This window comes from Theropithecus gelada, chromosome 14 (genome assembly GCF_003255815.1).
Source record: "Theropithecus gelada isolate Dixy chromosome 14, Tgel_1.0, whole genome shotgun sequence".
In the NCBI taxonomy this organism is placed as follows: Eukaryota; Metazoa; Chordata; class Mammalia; order Primates; family Cercopithecidae; genus Theropithecus; species Theropithecus gelada.
Genome location: NC_037682.1, coordinates 58,025,411 through 58,039,150, shown reverse-complemented (window position 1 = coordinate 58,039,150; position 13,740 = coordinate 58,025,411). Strand labels below are relative to the sequence as shown.

Sequence of the window (13,740 nt, the reverse complement as noted above, 5' to 3'; positions counted from 1 at the left end):
GCCTGGGCTGCTCATCTCACCTCGGAGCAGCTCTGTTCCTTGTTGCAGCCTTTTCTGGCTCCTGCCAGGGCCCTAAGGTACACTGAAGTTCCCCGACACCCCTGAGAGCTCCCATTCTCATTCCCTCTAAGCTCACTGTGCGGTGGTTCTTGACCCCCGAGGCTGAATGCCTGCTTCTGAACCTTCCTTGGCCTTAGCACCTGTAAATCCCTGCCCTCTCCCCCCTTCACAAGCATGGTTGCTTATCTTCCTTCCCCATGCCTGCCACCTCCAAACAAACCAGCCTCCTGAGTTTATCTGGTTCTCCCTCCCTGCACCTACCTATTTTTGTTTAAAGTTTCCTCTGAGCTGACAAAAATATGTCCTGATGTTATATCCTCACTTAAAATAAACAAACAAACAAACAAAAAACAGCTAACATATTGAACACTTTGTGCAAAGGAATATGCTTAGTGCTCTCTACATAATTTTAATCATGACATCTATGGATTAGATGCTGTTATCCCCATTTTACAGATGAAGAAACTGAGGCTCAGAGATCACATAGTACATAGCAGAGCTGGGTCTGAACTCAAGCTATCTGACTTTGGAGCCTGTGAATTTTAACTGTTACTTCCTGGTGCAGTTAAGTGTTGTTCCTTGGTCTTGGTATGCTTATCCACACCATCTCCAAAGCCACTCCTGGGTGGTGCCCATTTTCCTGTCTTCACTCTAAATGTCCCACTTCACAGGAAAAACTGGCAAAGAGCTTCAGAACCACCTGTTTCCTGTGCTGCACAATGCTTGAGTGTGGGAGCTGTGCCTCTGTCCTCCATAGCATGTATGGCCATTAGGCACATGTGTAGATTTGCTGAATGAGCAAACAGCAACTCCTGTAGTTTACAGACGTGAGCTAATTCTCTTGAGATTACAAGTGGTATTGTAAATCCCTCCCTGCTACCCAGGGAGAGGGTGGGGAACAAGAAAAATGAGAGGAGGTGGCAGGAAGAGAGTTTAAACTAAAGACCTTCCTTGAGGTAGAGTTGTCTAGAGATGGAAGCAATTGCCCAAGGGACAGGGGAGAGGCACTGAGCAGTTCCCCTTTGCTATAGCTAGGGGATACAGCATTATGGGAGTGACTGGACTGTGTATCCTTGCAGGTGTTCATCTGCCCTGAAAAGATGGGATTCTGAACCTCGAATGGTGCTGGGTAGAGTGGATCTAAGATGGCCAGTTACAGTGCTCCTGCGACAGTGCTCTCTCTACATCCTCGTGGCCTGTAGCCTTCCTAGGCAGTGCACCCTTTCCCAATTGAAGGAGTGGAAGTGGCATTTGAGCCCTCTCAGCCTGGCTCACACCCACCCAAGGAAAGCACTGCAGGCCTAGGGCAAATGCAGATGTAAGACAGTTAAATGCCTGCAGGGACTGTCCCAGGCCCTGCCTTTGCACTGCATTGCCTTGTACGCCCTGGCCATGGCAGTATCCCTGTTAGGTACGCTGCTCTCCTACGCCACTTAGTGGAGTGGCAAAGTAGACTCAGTGAAACAGTGGGGTTGGAGCTTCTGGAACCTGGGTCTCCAATTGTTACACCTGGTGAGGTGTTAACAATTGCCATCTTGCTGCCACAGGTGACTCTGGAGAGCCCTGGTGGTTTTTCATTACAGAAGTGAATGGGGTTGTGTACTAAAGGTTCATGGAAAAAGCACTCATGCCAGGAGGGGAAAGGCTGTGGAGATGCAGAAACTACATGTCGGCTATTATGATTCTTATGAAAACACATTGTGTGATGATGGAATGAAAGGTTTTTGTGATCTTGTGTGCGTAACGTGAAACTCTCTAATTTTTCTTTTGTTCTGTATTTGAATTTTCAGTAAGAAGAGGAGGAGACTAGGCAGGCAAAAGGAGTCATGGCTTCTGATGCTAGTCATGCGCTGGAAGCTGCCCTGGAGCAAATGGACGGGATCATTGCAGGTATGCCCAGGGAACCCCAGCAACTGAGGTCTCATCCTCCACATTCCAGAAACTGCTTCTCTCCTTTTACTTTTTTTTTTTTTTTGGCATAGAGAAAAGTCCCTTGTTGTATTTATTTTTCAATAGTGTTATTGTGTATATCAACTCTCTTTTTTTCTTTGATACGAACTTATACCACTCTCTGATGTCTGGTGTGATCGTTCTGGTCTCCACTGAGACAGTGCGGATGTACCTACCATCTACCGCCTCAGTTTGGATTCTGGCTGCGAGGCAGTTTGGGTTCAGTGAGACTGATTCTAATGTAAAATTTTCAGGGCTTTTCATGGCTTATTACAGCTGATCTGAAACTTGAAATCTAGCAGACTTTGCCACCTAATGCAGGTGTCAGCTTCCTCAGATGGTCTCTAGTGTGTTTCAGAGATGGGAGGCAGTTTTGTTTTGATTCAATTAGTGATTCAAATGTTCTTTATGCCATATTGTTTTTTATCCATCTCAACTGTTTGGTTTTAATATTTGCATTAGCCGGTAGGGGACTTTTTTTTTTTTTTTTTTTTTTTAAGAAAAGATCTAGCAAAGCTGTGGTTAATTTGAAAGTACTATCCATTAGCTGTTCCAGCTGATTCCTTTCTTTACGGGAGCAACCAGAAGCCCGTATTGATTAGACCAAACCTTTTGTTGGAAATCTTTCCAGAAGGTCCCAAATCTTCTGACTTGACCTGGTACACTTCAGTAGCCTCATTGGTAGATTGGATGTGCTTCTTTGGGACTTTGCTCTTCATTGTTTGAGCTGTGGCTGGAAGAGAGCATGGAGGAAGGTACTGGGCCAAGTGTGGCTAGACCCCAGGAAGTACACAGAGTACCTGACACTGCCGCTTCTCAGGCATTTGCTTTTCCTTCCCATTGGAGGGTTTCACCTGACTTACAGAGGGCTCTTGGTGTTTGAGCCTGAGGTGGGAGAGTGTGCCTGTGTCTTGCAGCTTCTTCAGGTTATTGTTGGTACTGTGATGTATTCTAGCTATCATCTGTCTGCTTCTCAATTTCTCAGTGGATAGAGAGCCCTTGAGAAGCCATGACTAATGTCCTGCTTTTCAGAGGCTCCATAGACTGGGATGTCGTGATGTTTAATACTGAGTGTCAACTTGATTGGATTGAAGGATGCAAAGTATTGATCCTGGGTGTGTCTGTGAGAGTGCTGCCAAAGGAGATTAACATTTGAGTCAGTGGGCTGGGGAAGGCACACCCACCCTTAATCTGGGTAGGCACCATCTAATAAGCTGCTAGCTAATATAAAGCAGGCAGAAAAACATGAAAAGTCNGGCCTATCATGGGGAGGGGGGCGGGGGGAGGGATTGCATTGGGAGTTATACCTGATGTAAATGACGAGTTGATGGGTGCAGCACACCAACAAGGCACAAGTATACATATGTAACAAACCTGCACGTTATGCACATGTACCCTACAACTTACAGTATAATAATAATAAATAAATTTAAAAAAAAAAAAAAAAAAAGAGAATGAAGAAACAAACCAAAAAAAAAAAAAAAGAAAAACATGAAAAGTCTAGACTAGCTTAGCCTCCCAGCCTACATCTTTCTCCTGTGCTGGATGCTTCCTGTCCCTGAACATCAGACTTCAAGTTCTTCAGCTTTAGGACTGTGACTGGCTTCCTTGCTCCTCAGTTTGCAGACGGCCTATTGTGGGACCTTGTGATTGTGTGAGTTAATACTACTTAATAAACTCCCCTTTATGTATACATATCTCTTATTAGTTCTGTCCCTCTAGAGAACCCTGGCCAATACAGATATCATGTTCTAGATTAGGGTCTCTGATGCCTTACTGAGGAGAAAGAGTCAAGAAAGTGGATTTCCTAGCAATCCTTTTAGAGATACTGACCTGCGAGCTCCTTGGGAGCTTATGTGCATTGGGATAAGAGCCACAGGATCATTGCCTGAAAATGCCTGAGGCAGTCAGCACTTCAGAGCCTTCAGCCAAAGAGCAAAGGGGAGACTGAGCAAGCCCCTGTCAGACCTCTTCCATGGTTGTCAGGGAGGGATGAAAATACTGTCTTTTCTCTATGTGTTATCTTTGCTGCTTTGTCAAAGGCCATTTGATTATATTTTTGTGATACATATTCAGGTCTATTTTTGAGCTCTCTATTCTGTTTCATGGATTTATTTTTTCTTTCACCAATACCACACTGTGTTGATTACTGTAGCTTTATAGTAAGTCTTGAAGTTGGGTACTGTCAGTCCTCCAACTTTATTCTTCAATGTTATGTTGGCTACCTTTTGCCTCTTCATATGAAATTTAGAGTCAGGTTTTTTTTTTGTTTTTTTTTTTTTTTTTTATCACAAAGTACCTTTCTGGGATTTTGATTGCGATTGCATTTAACTTAGATCATGTTGGGAAGAACTGACACTTTCACAATATTGAATTTTTGAGCGATGAATCAGACTTCTAAAGAAAAGTAGCCTTGTATGGGGTCAGTACCTCTTTCTGCTTCCTGATTTCTCCATACAGGCATTCCTGAAATGACAGAGCCTCTGGGAAAATTCATTTTGTCTCTGAGAGACATTATGTGACTGGATCCTTAAGGCCTTGCCTTGACCCAGGATCTGCAATTGAGAATCTGGGATGTGTGTGGAGAGAGGGGCCCTAAGTGTGGGTTGTGTGAAACCCAGGAGACCTATTCTTCTGATCTTCCAGTACAAACTGCTCTGTCCTTCCATTCCTTAGTCCTCCATCTTGGAAGGTTCCATCTAGAAGGACTCCTGGGCTTCTCTGTCTGGAGCAGGTGTGAGAGTTTTATAGAGAGAAGACATTCTTTGCAAATTGGTTCTTTGCAGATTGGTAGGGAGGAATACCTGTAGCCAGACTACTTGTTTGAAATCCTAGCTCTACAACAAGTTACTTGCATGGTCTGTGCCTCAGTTTCCTCATATTTGAAATGAGAATAGTAATAGTACCCATCTTGGAGAGTTGCCTGTGTTAACACACGTAAGGTGCTTAGAACAGCGCCTGGCACATAGTAAGCACTATAAAATGTTAGTTCTTGATAGATTAATGAGGGACTAAAAATAATCTTTATCATGTTGAATCTTTTCTGGGACAGGGTAGCATTCTTATTTATTAAAGCTCTTATTTCACCCATCTGAGTTTTGTGGTTTTCACTGTATGCGGCTTGTGCATCCATTGCTGGATTTGCCCAGGGTCTGCAAGATTGATACATAGTCTTCTGATTGCTCTCTGTGTCTGTTCTTGCTCCTTTATAGACTCTTTTCCACAGAGCTGCAGAGTAAACCTGAAAATGTAAATTAAGTCATATCACTCCTCTCTCCAAAACTCCTCAATGGCTTCCCATCTCAGGATAAAGTTTAAAACCCTTACCATCGCCAGCAAGGTCTTGGTATGACTTGGTTTTTGCAGCCCTTTATGCATCCCTTTTATGTTCCCAGGGCTTATCTCACTTTAACCATGCTCTTGCTCTCCCCTTTTCTGGAATGCCCTCCTCCAGATCTAGGCTTATACTGAAATGTTACCATATCAGAAGGCCTTCCCTGACTGTGTCTATCATGCATTCCCACATAACTCTGTTCTTGTATCTTGTTTATACTTCTTTATAGCACTTATTTCCTGACCTATTACATTCATATTTGCCTCTTTGTTTATTGTCTGCCTCCTGCACCAGCATGTGAGTTTCTTAAGGACAGAGGCTCTGCCACTGTATCTCCAGTGCCATAATTGGTGGTTTTAGGCATTTTAGTTAATGAGCATTTAATATATGCTAGATGTATTTTTTTTATTTGCTTTTGTGACTAGGATCTCCTTTCATTGGTTAGGAGGTATACATATAGGTTTCTGTATACATCCTCTATCTGACTGCCTACTGAACTTCATTTATTTTCTCTATTTTCACCTTTGTTTCACTGATTCTTTTTGGAATAACAAATTATTTATTTATTTATTTATTTATTGGAAAACTAGTAGTTTGTATGTCCCGTGAACCATCCCTGAAGTAGTAACTGGCTCACATAGATATTTGACAGGAGCTATTTGACACATTATTCAACATTGAGGTTACTAGTGAGTATCTGGAGGGCGTGTTTTCTATGCTATTCTTAATAAAGATAATGATCATTCTTTTGAATGCCTTGTTCAGGGTACTTTTTCTCAAGATTGTTGGGGACACTTTTCCTCATTTTTATGATGGCATTAAAATGGCTGAGCCAAATTGGACCAAAGAGGTTAAGAAATTTTGTGGTTATTAATGTGGACTACAGAGTTGGATTGTAGGGATTTGAATCCCAGCTCAGCCATTTAGTGCTGGCTGTGGGATCTTTGGACAAATTGCTTAATTCTTCTGAGCCTCAATTTACTTATTGATAAAATAGCGGTAATAATAGTACCTGTCTCATATTATTGTGAGGGTTGAATTAATGCAAATAAGGCACCTAGAAAGTGCTGAATTGGTCCAAGTTATTTGTTTTATTGATATTAGTATTAAATTATTTTTATCCCCCAACATCATACTGCTGAGATTTGAGTCCAGGGCCATCTGAGTCTCTTCCGGGCTCCTTTTATTCCTGGGCTGGTTTTTATGTTGATGCATGGGGCTGTCTGTAGGAGAAAAGAATTAACAGAGGGAAGGATACTTTTCTCTTCTTGATCACAATCCCTAAGCCAAAGTGGTTTTGTTCTTGTCTATCTTACGTTATTTCTTCCAAACAAGGGTTCCTTTGCTTAAGGGTGGCACAGCTAAAGAAGTTGAAAAACTGTGGCACCACATCATGATATCATAGATCCTGCAAAAATGACATTTTTGTGTGAACATTTAAATCTTCCTCTCTTTATTCATATTCTCTGATTAATTTCAGATTGCATGATGTCAAGTAGTGCCACCACCACTGCCAAAACACAACTGCTTTTCCATCAAAGTACTCAAATACCCAAAGAGTGTGTTTTACCATGTATTTCAATGGAAAAAACCTTTATGGGCTTCCTGCACCTCCCAAATAGTAGCCACTTACACGAAAACAACACATTTTCCTACTAAAATGGATGTAATTTATTCAGTGATCACTAATAATCATATACTATGTAACAAGGAATTGCCTCTTATTAATTACAGTAGGCTAGGTTACTGTTTACTTTCCAAAACTCCTTCTAAAAGGAGTGCACTTTGGGCATGTGATATCAGTGTTTATGTAATTAAGCTTTTAGTGCAAAAAAATGTCCATCTCCTCCCCCATCAACTAAAAAAGTGCAAACAGTGCAGGATGATTATCACTCCTGTAAACAATCAGACCAGGAGTACTCTGAGAGGACATCCTAATGTGCAAGTGGTAATTATGCCCCTCCAGAGCCATAGTGTGATGGCCTTCATCTCAGGTGGTCAACACTTGGGAGGTGTGAGAGATAGAAATTGGTTCTTGTAAATGCAAAAAGAAATGCCTTGTAAGCAGGACTATTAAATGAAACTCCTTGTAAAGTTGAATTCTTGAAATCTGAATGGCTGAATCCCAGGTGACTAGACTATACTAGAGTGGGACTATACTAGATTTGGACCTCAGGATTTTATATCAGAAAGTTGGGAAAGGGTGGCTGTTAAAGACTCTAGGACCTGTGTCAATAATGACTTGGTTCCAATATGAAAGACCATTATTATAGTTTTCAGTAGGATGTTAACCTTTGATCTAGTCTTCCTCCTGATTAGTCCCTGTGATTCTGCTTGCAAATTACACTGTAATTGAATTACACTGTTGACAATTGAAATTGAACTATATATTGCTTAATTACCTCCCTCTGGATGGCCCAGAGCAACTGCCACAGACACTAATTTTGCATGGGGCTTAATTTGTGAACTGACAGGTTCAGTGGCTACTTTGTCAGGCCACTTCTGGCAGGGGACCAGAGAGCCACGTGGTCAGGGCACAGAGGGCCACTTATTCCTCTTGGCTGTGCAGGAGGTTACTCATGCAGTTATGTACAAGCAGTACTCATTGAGGAGGAATAGTTAAGAGGAGTCTGTTTTATGACAGTTAAAGAGGTTGCCCTGTCAGCTGCGGCCATTCTGCCAACTCTGATTAGCGTCTGGGTTTGTAAAAAGAAAACAACAAAAGATTGTGCAGGGGCAGAGAAAGTTCTGATCAAGACCAAGATTCTTCACGTCGGCCTATGAATGAAGTCAGCTGTGGTGCTGAAGGCTGTTGAGACTATACTCTGAACAGTCCTTAACTGGTCTTATCCCGGCTTCTCTGAGGTGGAGCCTCATATAGCAGTCATCAGTAACAGACTCACTGTTTCCCATTGCGGGGTGGGAGAGCCCTGCTAGGACTTTGTTCAGAAGAGCTGGAGTGGGGGTTTTAGGAGTGTCTAAGGGGCAGACTGCCCTTTGTATGAAGAGGTCAAAACTGCTACTGGGGCACCCGCTGTTTGACAGCCCTCATTCCATTTTTCCCTCACTGGTAGACCCCATCTCCCAGTCCTTTATGGAACTGTGCCTTGTTTTCCATTCTCTGAAAGAGTGGATAAGGCTGGAACTATGTGTTCCTTAAATATTTGCTATAGTTGTAGGTATAGGAACTGAGCTGCAAAACTGTGTGGGCATCATGTATTCTTGTTTGAAGACTTTTTTCTTGTAATGGTGTGGATGGGTTTTCTTAATTTCTTGGCAAGTTAAGTTTTTCTAGAAATGTGTCCATTTTACTGAGGCTTTCCATTTTGTTAGCATCAAGTTGGCCTTTATATTTTATCTAAAATACTTTCTTAGATTAGAATTATTCTTTAATGTTTGATAGAATTAACATATAAAAGCATTTGGCCTGCTGTTTTCTGTGTGGAAAAAAATTTAAACTACGATTAAATTTCTTTATAAGACGGCTGGGCGTGGTGGCTCACGCCTGTAATCCCAGCACTTTGGGAGGCCGAGGCGGGCGGATCACGAGGTCAGGAAATCGAGACCATCCTGGCTAACACAGTGAAAAATTAGACGGGCGTGATGGCAGGCACCTGTAGTCTCAGCTCGGGAGGCTGAGGCAGGAGAATGGCATGAACCCGGGAGGCGGAGCTTGCAGTGAGCTGAGATCGCGCCACTGCAGTCCAGCCTGGGCGACAGAGCCAGACTCCATCTCAAAAGATAAAATAAAAATAAAATAAATAATACTTGGCTCTTAGAATGCTTTAATTCCCATCACTGCCCCATCTTCCACATTATGTTTGTTTAGTATTCTAGTATCTTTATTTATATTCTCCAAATTATTGTTGTTTAAATTGGCAGCGTTTTGTTTAACAACTTTAACAACCTCTCCAATCATAGTTGATTCTTTCATCCTGCTGCTTTTTTTGCACGATATAGTTTTCTTCCTTAAAATTTGATAGTCTGTGAGTAATAGATTGTATTAGTTGTCATTTGAAAAATGTCCTTAAATGTTCCTAATCTTGAATGATAGTTTATCTTATACAGGCTTGTAGGTTGGGCACTATCCATAGGTATTATTTTGTGGTCACAGGGATTTATTGCTAATGAGAAGTCTGGCAATCTGTATCTGTCTTCTGTCTCTGGTTGTTTTTAAACTTCCTGTTTATCTTTGGTGTTCTTCAGTTTCACTGTCTTGTTTCTTCGGTGGATTTGTTTTGATGTATTATTCTTGGGACTCAGTGAGTGTCTTTAAACTGAGAGGACTCAAGTTTTCCATTCTGAAAAATTCATAGCCATTTTATTTGTTGCCTCTGCTTCATCCTCTGTATTCTTCTGGAATTCCTGAAGAATTGTGTTGGACTTTGTCATTCTTTTTTAATTCCATGCTTGCTACTCCTCTTTTATATTTTTCACTTGTGTCTCTGTATGCAGCATTCTTCAGGTCTATCTTCCTCTCCAATAATTCTCTCATCTGCTATTTAACCTGTTCATTTAATTTTTAATTTGTTTCGCTGCATTCTTTATTTTGGTTTGTATTTTTTTTTCAAATTTTCCTATTTTTTAAAATCATGCTTTCATTTTCTTTAAGGTTTTTATTTCTTCCTTTTCTCCTTTAATTACATAAAACATGAAATATGCCCAAATATTCCCAAATAGACAAAATATTTATTCATAATATTCATGTATTGATTTAGTTATATGTTTAAGCACTAATTAAAAGGCTTTCAGTAAATCAAAATGATATGTTAATTTATGAACTTCTTGTCTCATTGGCACTTGTTTTTTTCTTTTTTTTTGAGACAGAGTCTTGCTCTGTTGCCCAGGCTGGAGTACAGTGGCGTAATCTTGGCTCACTGAAACCTCCACCTCCTAGGTTCAAGCAATTCTCAGCCTCCTGAGTAATTGGGATTACAGGTGCCCGCCACCATTCCTGTCACTGGCACATCTGATGAAATAATTTTATTCAAGCTTTTTATACTTATCTTTGTTTCTATCATTATAAGAGCTCTTTTTGAATAATCCTAGCATTCTAGAGCAGTTGTAGAGCATTTGAGGATGCAGATTCCTATTTGTAGGTCTGGGATGGGATCTGAGACTCTGTATTTCTAATGAACTCTCAGGTTTTCCTATTGCTACTCATGTGGACCCCACTTTTAAGTGGCAAGGTTTTAGAACACACCATCCTTACTTGGAAGTTGTTTTAAATACAACACTTTTAAAATTCACATATGATGCTGTCATCAGCTATTTCATCTCATGCCAAAGAACTCCATTTACATAGTAAAAGATTAGACTTTAAAAGTTTATCTTGTTTATATGTCTTAATTGTACAACATATATATTTTGCATGAATGAAGATAAGCTAAGTTATGTTGCAGTGAGAAACTACTGAAATGTCAGTAGTTTGAAACACAAAGGTTTACTTCTTGTGCACGTTGCAAGTTCTCTGAGATCTGCCAAGAGCTCTGGTCCTTATCATCTTCACTTGAACACAGGCTGATTGAGTCTCCACTATTGCCAGGAGTCAGGGAAGTTGGAAGAGATATGGGGAATTGTGTACTGGCTCTTAGACTTTCTCCCAGTGATACACATAGTTTCTGTTTATTGGCCAAAGGAAGTTATGTGACCATGAGTGACTTCAAGGGACAGAACTGTAAGCCTACTAAGAATGCAAGCAGAGGAGAACAAAATACCTGAACAACCCCAGTCACTACCACATACATACCTATGTGTTTTCAAAAGCAATCATTAAAAGGCTTTCAGCCGGGTGTGGTGGCTCACGCCTTTATCCCAGCACTTTGGGAGGCGGAGGCAGGCAGATCACAAGGTCAGGAGTTCGAGACCACCCTGGGCAATATGGCAAAACCCCGTCTCTACTAAATACAAAAATTAGCCAGGCGTGGTGGTGCGTGCCTGTAGTCCCAGCTACTCAGGATGCTGAGGCAGGAGAATCACTGGGAGGTGGAGGTTGCAGTGAGCTGAGATCGTGCCACTGCACTCCAGCCTGGGTGACAGAGAGAGACTCTGTCTCAAAAAAAATAAATAAATAAAAATAAGAAAAGAAAAGGCTTTCAATGAAATCCTATAACACTTGCATTGTATGTGGTCTTATCCTCAAAAATAATTACTACATCTTCATTAAATGTTGGTTTTCTTCCTTAAAATAAAAATTCTCAGGTGACCTCTATAACCATCAAAGCTAGACTTGATTGAGGTGATCTGCTAGTGCCATGGTTTCAGCTTAAGCATCATTTTAGTGTCACCTGGAAAACTTTTTATTACCCCAGGTCACACCTCAGACCAATTAAATTAGAATCCCTGGAGGAGGGCCCAGGCATCTGTAGTTTGTAAAACTGCTCAGGTGACCTCAGTGAGCATTGAAAGTTGAAAACATTTGTGCTACTCTGAATACTTCGTTGCTCAAAATGAAATAGAATGCCCCAAAGAGAAACTTTAGGCTTGACTGTAAGTTGAATTACCCTTTTCTGAGAAATTTGGGGGATAAATCTTGCCTTATATTTAGGCATATCCAGTATTAGTGGTTTATTGTGCCTTCTAAATTGTCCTGTTAATCCCAGGTTTTAGGGTACACATTTTCTTTATTTATTGTTTTTGTTCTATTTTGATTTGTTTCCCACTGTGGTTGTAATTTTTTTTACAGGGGATAATTGCGGGGAATGTGTGTAGAGTGTGGAAATGAGCCTCCTGGGAGATTTTGCATTTGCTAATGCTAGGCTTTAGGTGTTGCACTATTCTGGACCATTTTGTGTGCATGTATGTTGATTTCTGGTTTGGGGTTTCAGTAGTAAGTGCATAGTAGAAATTTGACACTATACCAGTAGTATGCAGAGGCCTGTAGGTTTGATGTCTAACTGGGGGTGAGGGAGGGTGTATATATGTGGTATTATAAACACGTAGGGGGCTCCCTGCCATTGGGTGCAATTTTTCAGACCCCTTTATGAAATAGGCAATACTTCGGGGTACTTTCTTTCTATAGGGGTCTCACTTTCAACTTACTGCTTTCACTGGAGACATTAAAACCTCAAGCCCCAAGCTCGGTTCCTCCCTATAGCTGGATATTTTGCCCCGGGCTACTGTAGAGTCAGCTTGAATTAATTTCACTGTTGAGTTCACTCTGTTTCTGGTACCCAAGGTTTTTACTGTCTTTCAAGCTTGGCTCCACATTTAAAAAATAATAAAATAAAGGTGTTATCTTTTTCAGCTTTTCTGTTTGTTCATTGTGGGTAACAGGGTCTCCTGGCAGTTGAGTCTGTCCTGTTTCCAGAAGGCTCCCCGTTAAGCAGTACATGGCTAGCTTACCAAGAAGCCTGCTCTGGGATTTTCTGAAATGATTGTTCTGTGGAAATACTACCAGGTTTTCCCCCCTTTCACTAATGCAATTATGGAGCGAGGGAAAGCTAATCAATAGCACAAGGAAGAAACCTGTCTGGGTTTACTCACTTCATTTCCTGACCAAATAAAGGCCTGAATTCTTCCATATTGTCTAGCATCCTGTGGGGACTTTCAGAGAACAAGAGAACCTACAGTCCCTGTGCAAACTAAATGTCAAACTTGAATGTCTCACTTACATTCAACAAATTTAAAGTTTAAAACAAATTGTTATAAAAGTAATGAAAATATTGTCAACATTTGTGTATTTTTCTGTATATATACACTGTATACATATATTTATAATTTTTTTTACTGAATAAGGCAAGTATTTCCCCATGTTATTGAGTCTTTAGATAATTGTTTTTTTATATAGCTATATGAATCATATTCTTTGTTTCAGAAGTTATTTAAACATTCAGCAATTTGGGGGGATTTTTCCCCTACTTTTTGAAAATTAAGATGCTGCTGAGATGATTCTTATATATTAATCTTTGACTACATGTCTGGTTATATTTCCTTAGGTTAACTTTCTAGAATTGGACTTGCTAGGTCAAAAGCCATGAATATTTTTCCTGTATCTTGCCAAATTGCTTTTCAGAAAGATTAGGCTGGTCTTTGTGTCTAGTAACAGTGTATGAGGGTACCCTTATGAATAGCATACGAGCTTGCCAACATTAACTATCATTGCATTTGCATTTTCAACAATTTACGTAGGTGAAAATTGAATATCATTTTTAAATGTTCTATTTACTAGTGCAAAAATATTTTCTTTCCATATTTTTAATTTTTACTTTTGTTTTTTAATTCTAGAATTACCCACATAAGAACCTTGTACCTGTTTTATGTGTGAGAAGTGAATTGGCGATTTTTTTTATTGATAGATAAGGTCTCTCTTTTTTTTTTTTTAAATGAAGGCTGTACTGAGCTTTTGTTGTAATTGATATGAGTAGGGTTTTTTTTTTTTTTTTTTTTTTTTTTTA

At 40.4% G+C, this 13,740-nt stretch overlaps 1 protein-coding gene across 5 annotated transcripts in view; it reads left to right on the top strand.

Moving 5' to 3' along the window:
- PPFIBP2 (PPFIA binding protein 2) overlaps window positions 1–13,740 on the top strand; it is a 144,823-nt gene that overhangs the window by 34,162 nt on the left and 96,921 nt on the right. For 4 of the 5 annotated variants that reach the window (XM_025355980.1, XM_025355982.1, XM_025355981.1 and 1 more), the window contains exon 2: window positions 1,851–1,950. In XM_025355980.1, coding sequence (XP_025211765.1) covers window positions 1,887–1,950 — 64 coding nt within the window. In that variant the 5' untranslated portion in view covers window positions 1,851–1,886. Of the gene's footprint in view, window positions 1–731; window positions 888–1,850; window positions 1,951–13,740 lie in introns of all 5 variants that reach the window. The other variant, XM_025355984.1, reaches the window with a different exon arrangement.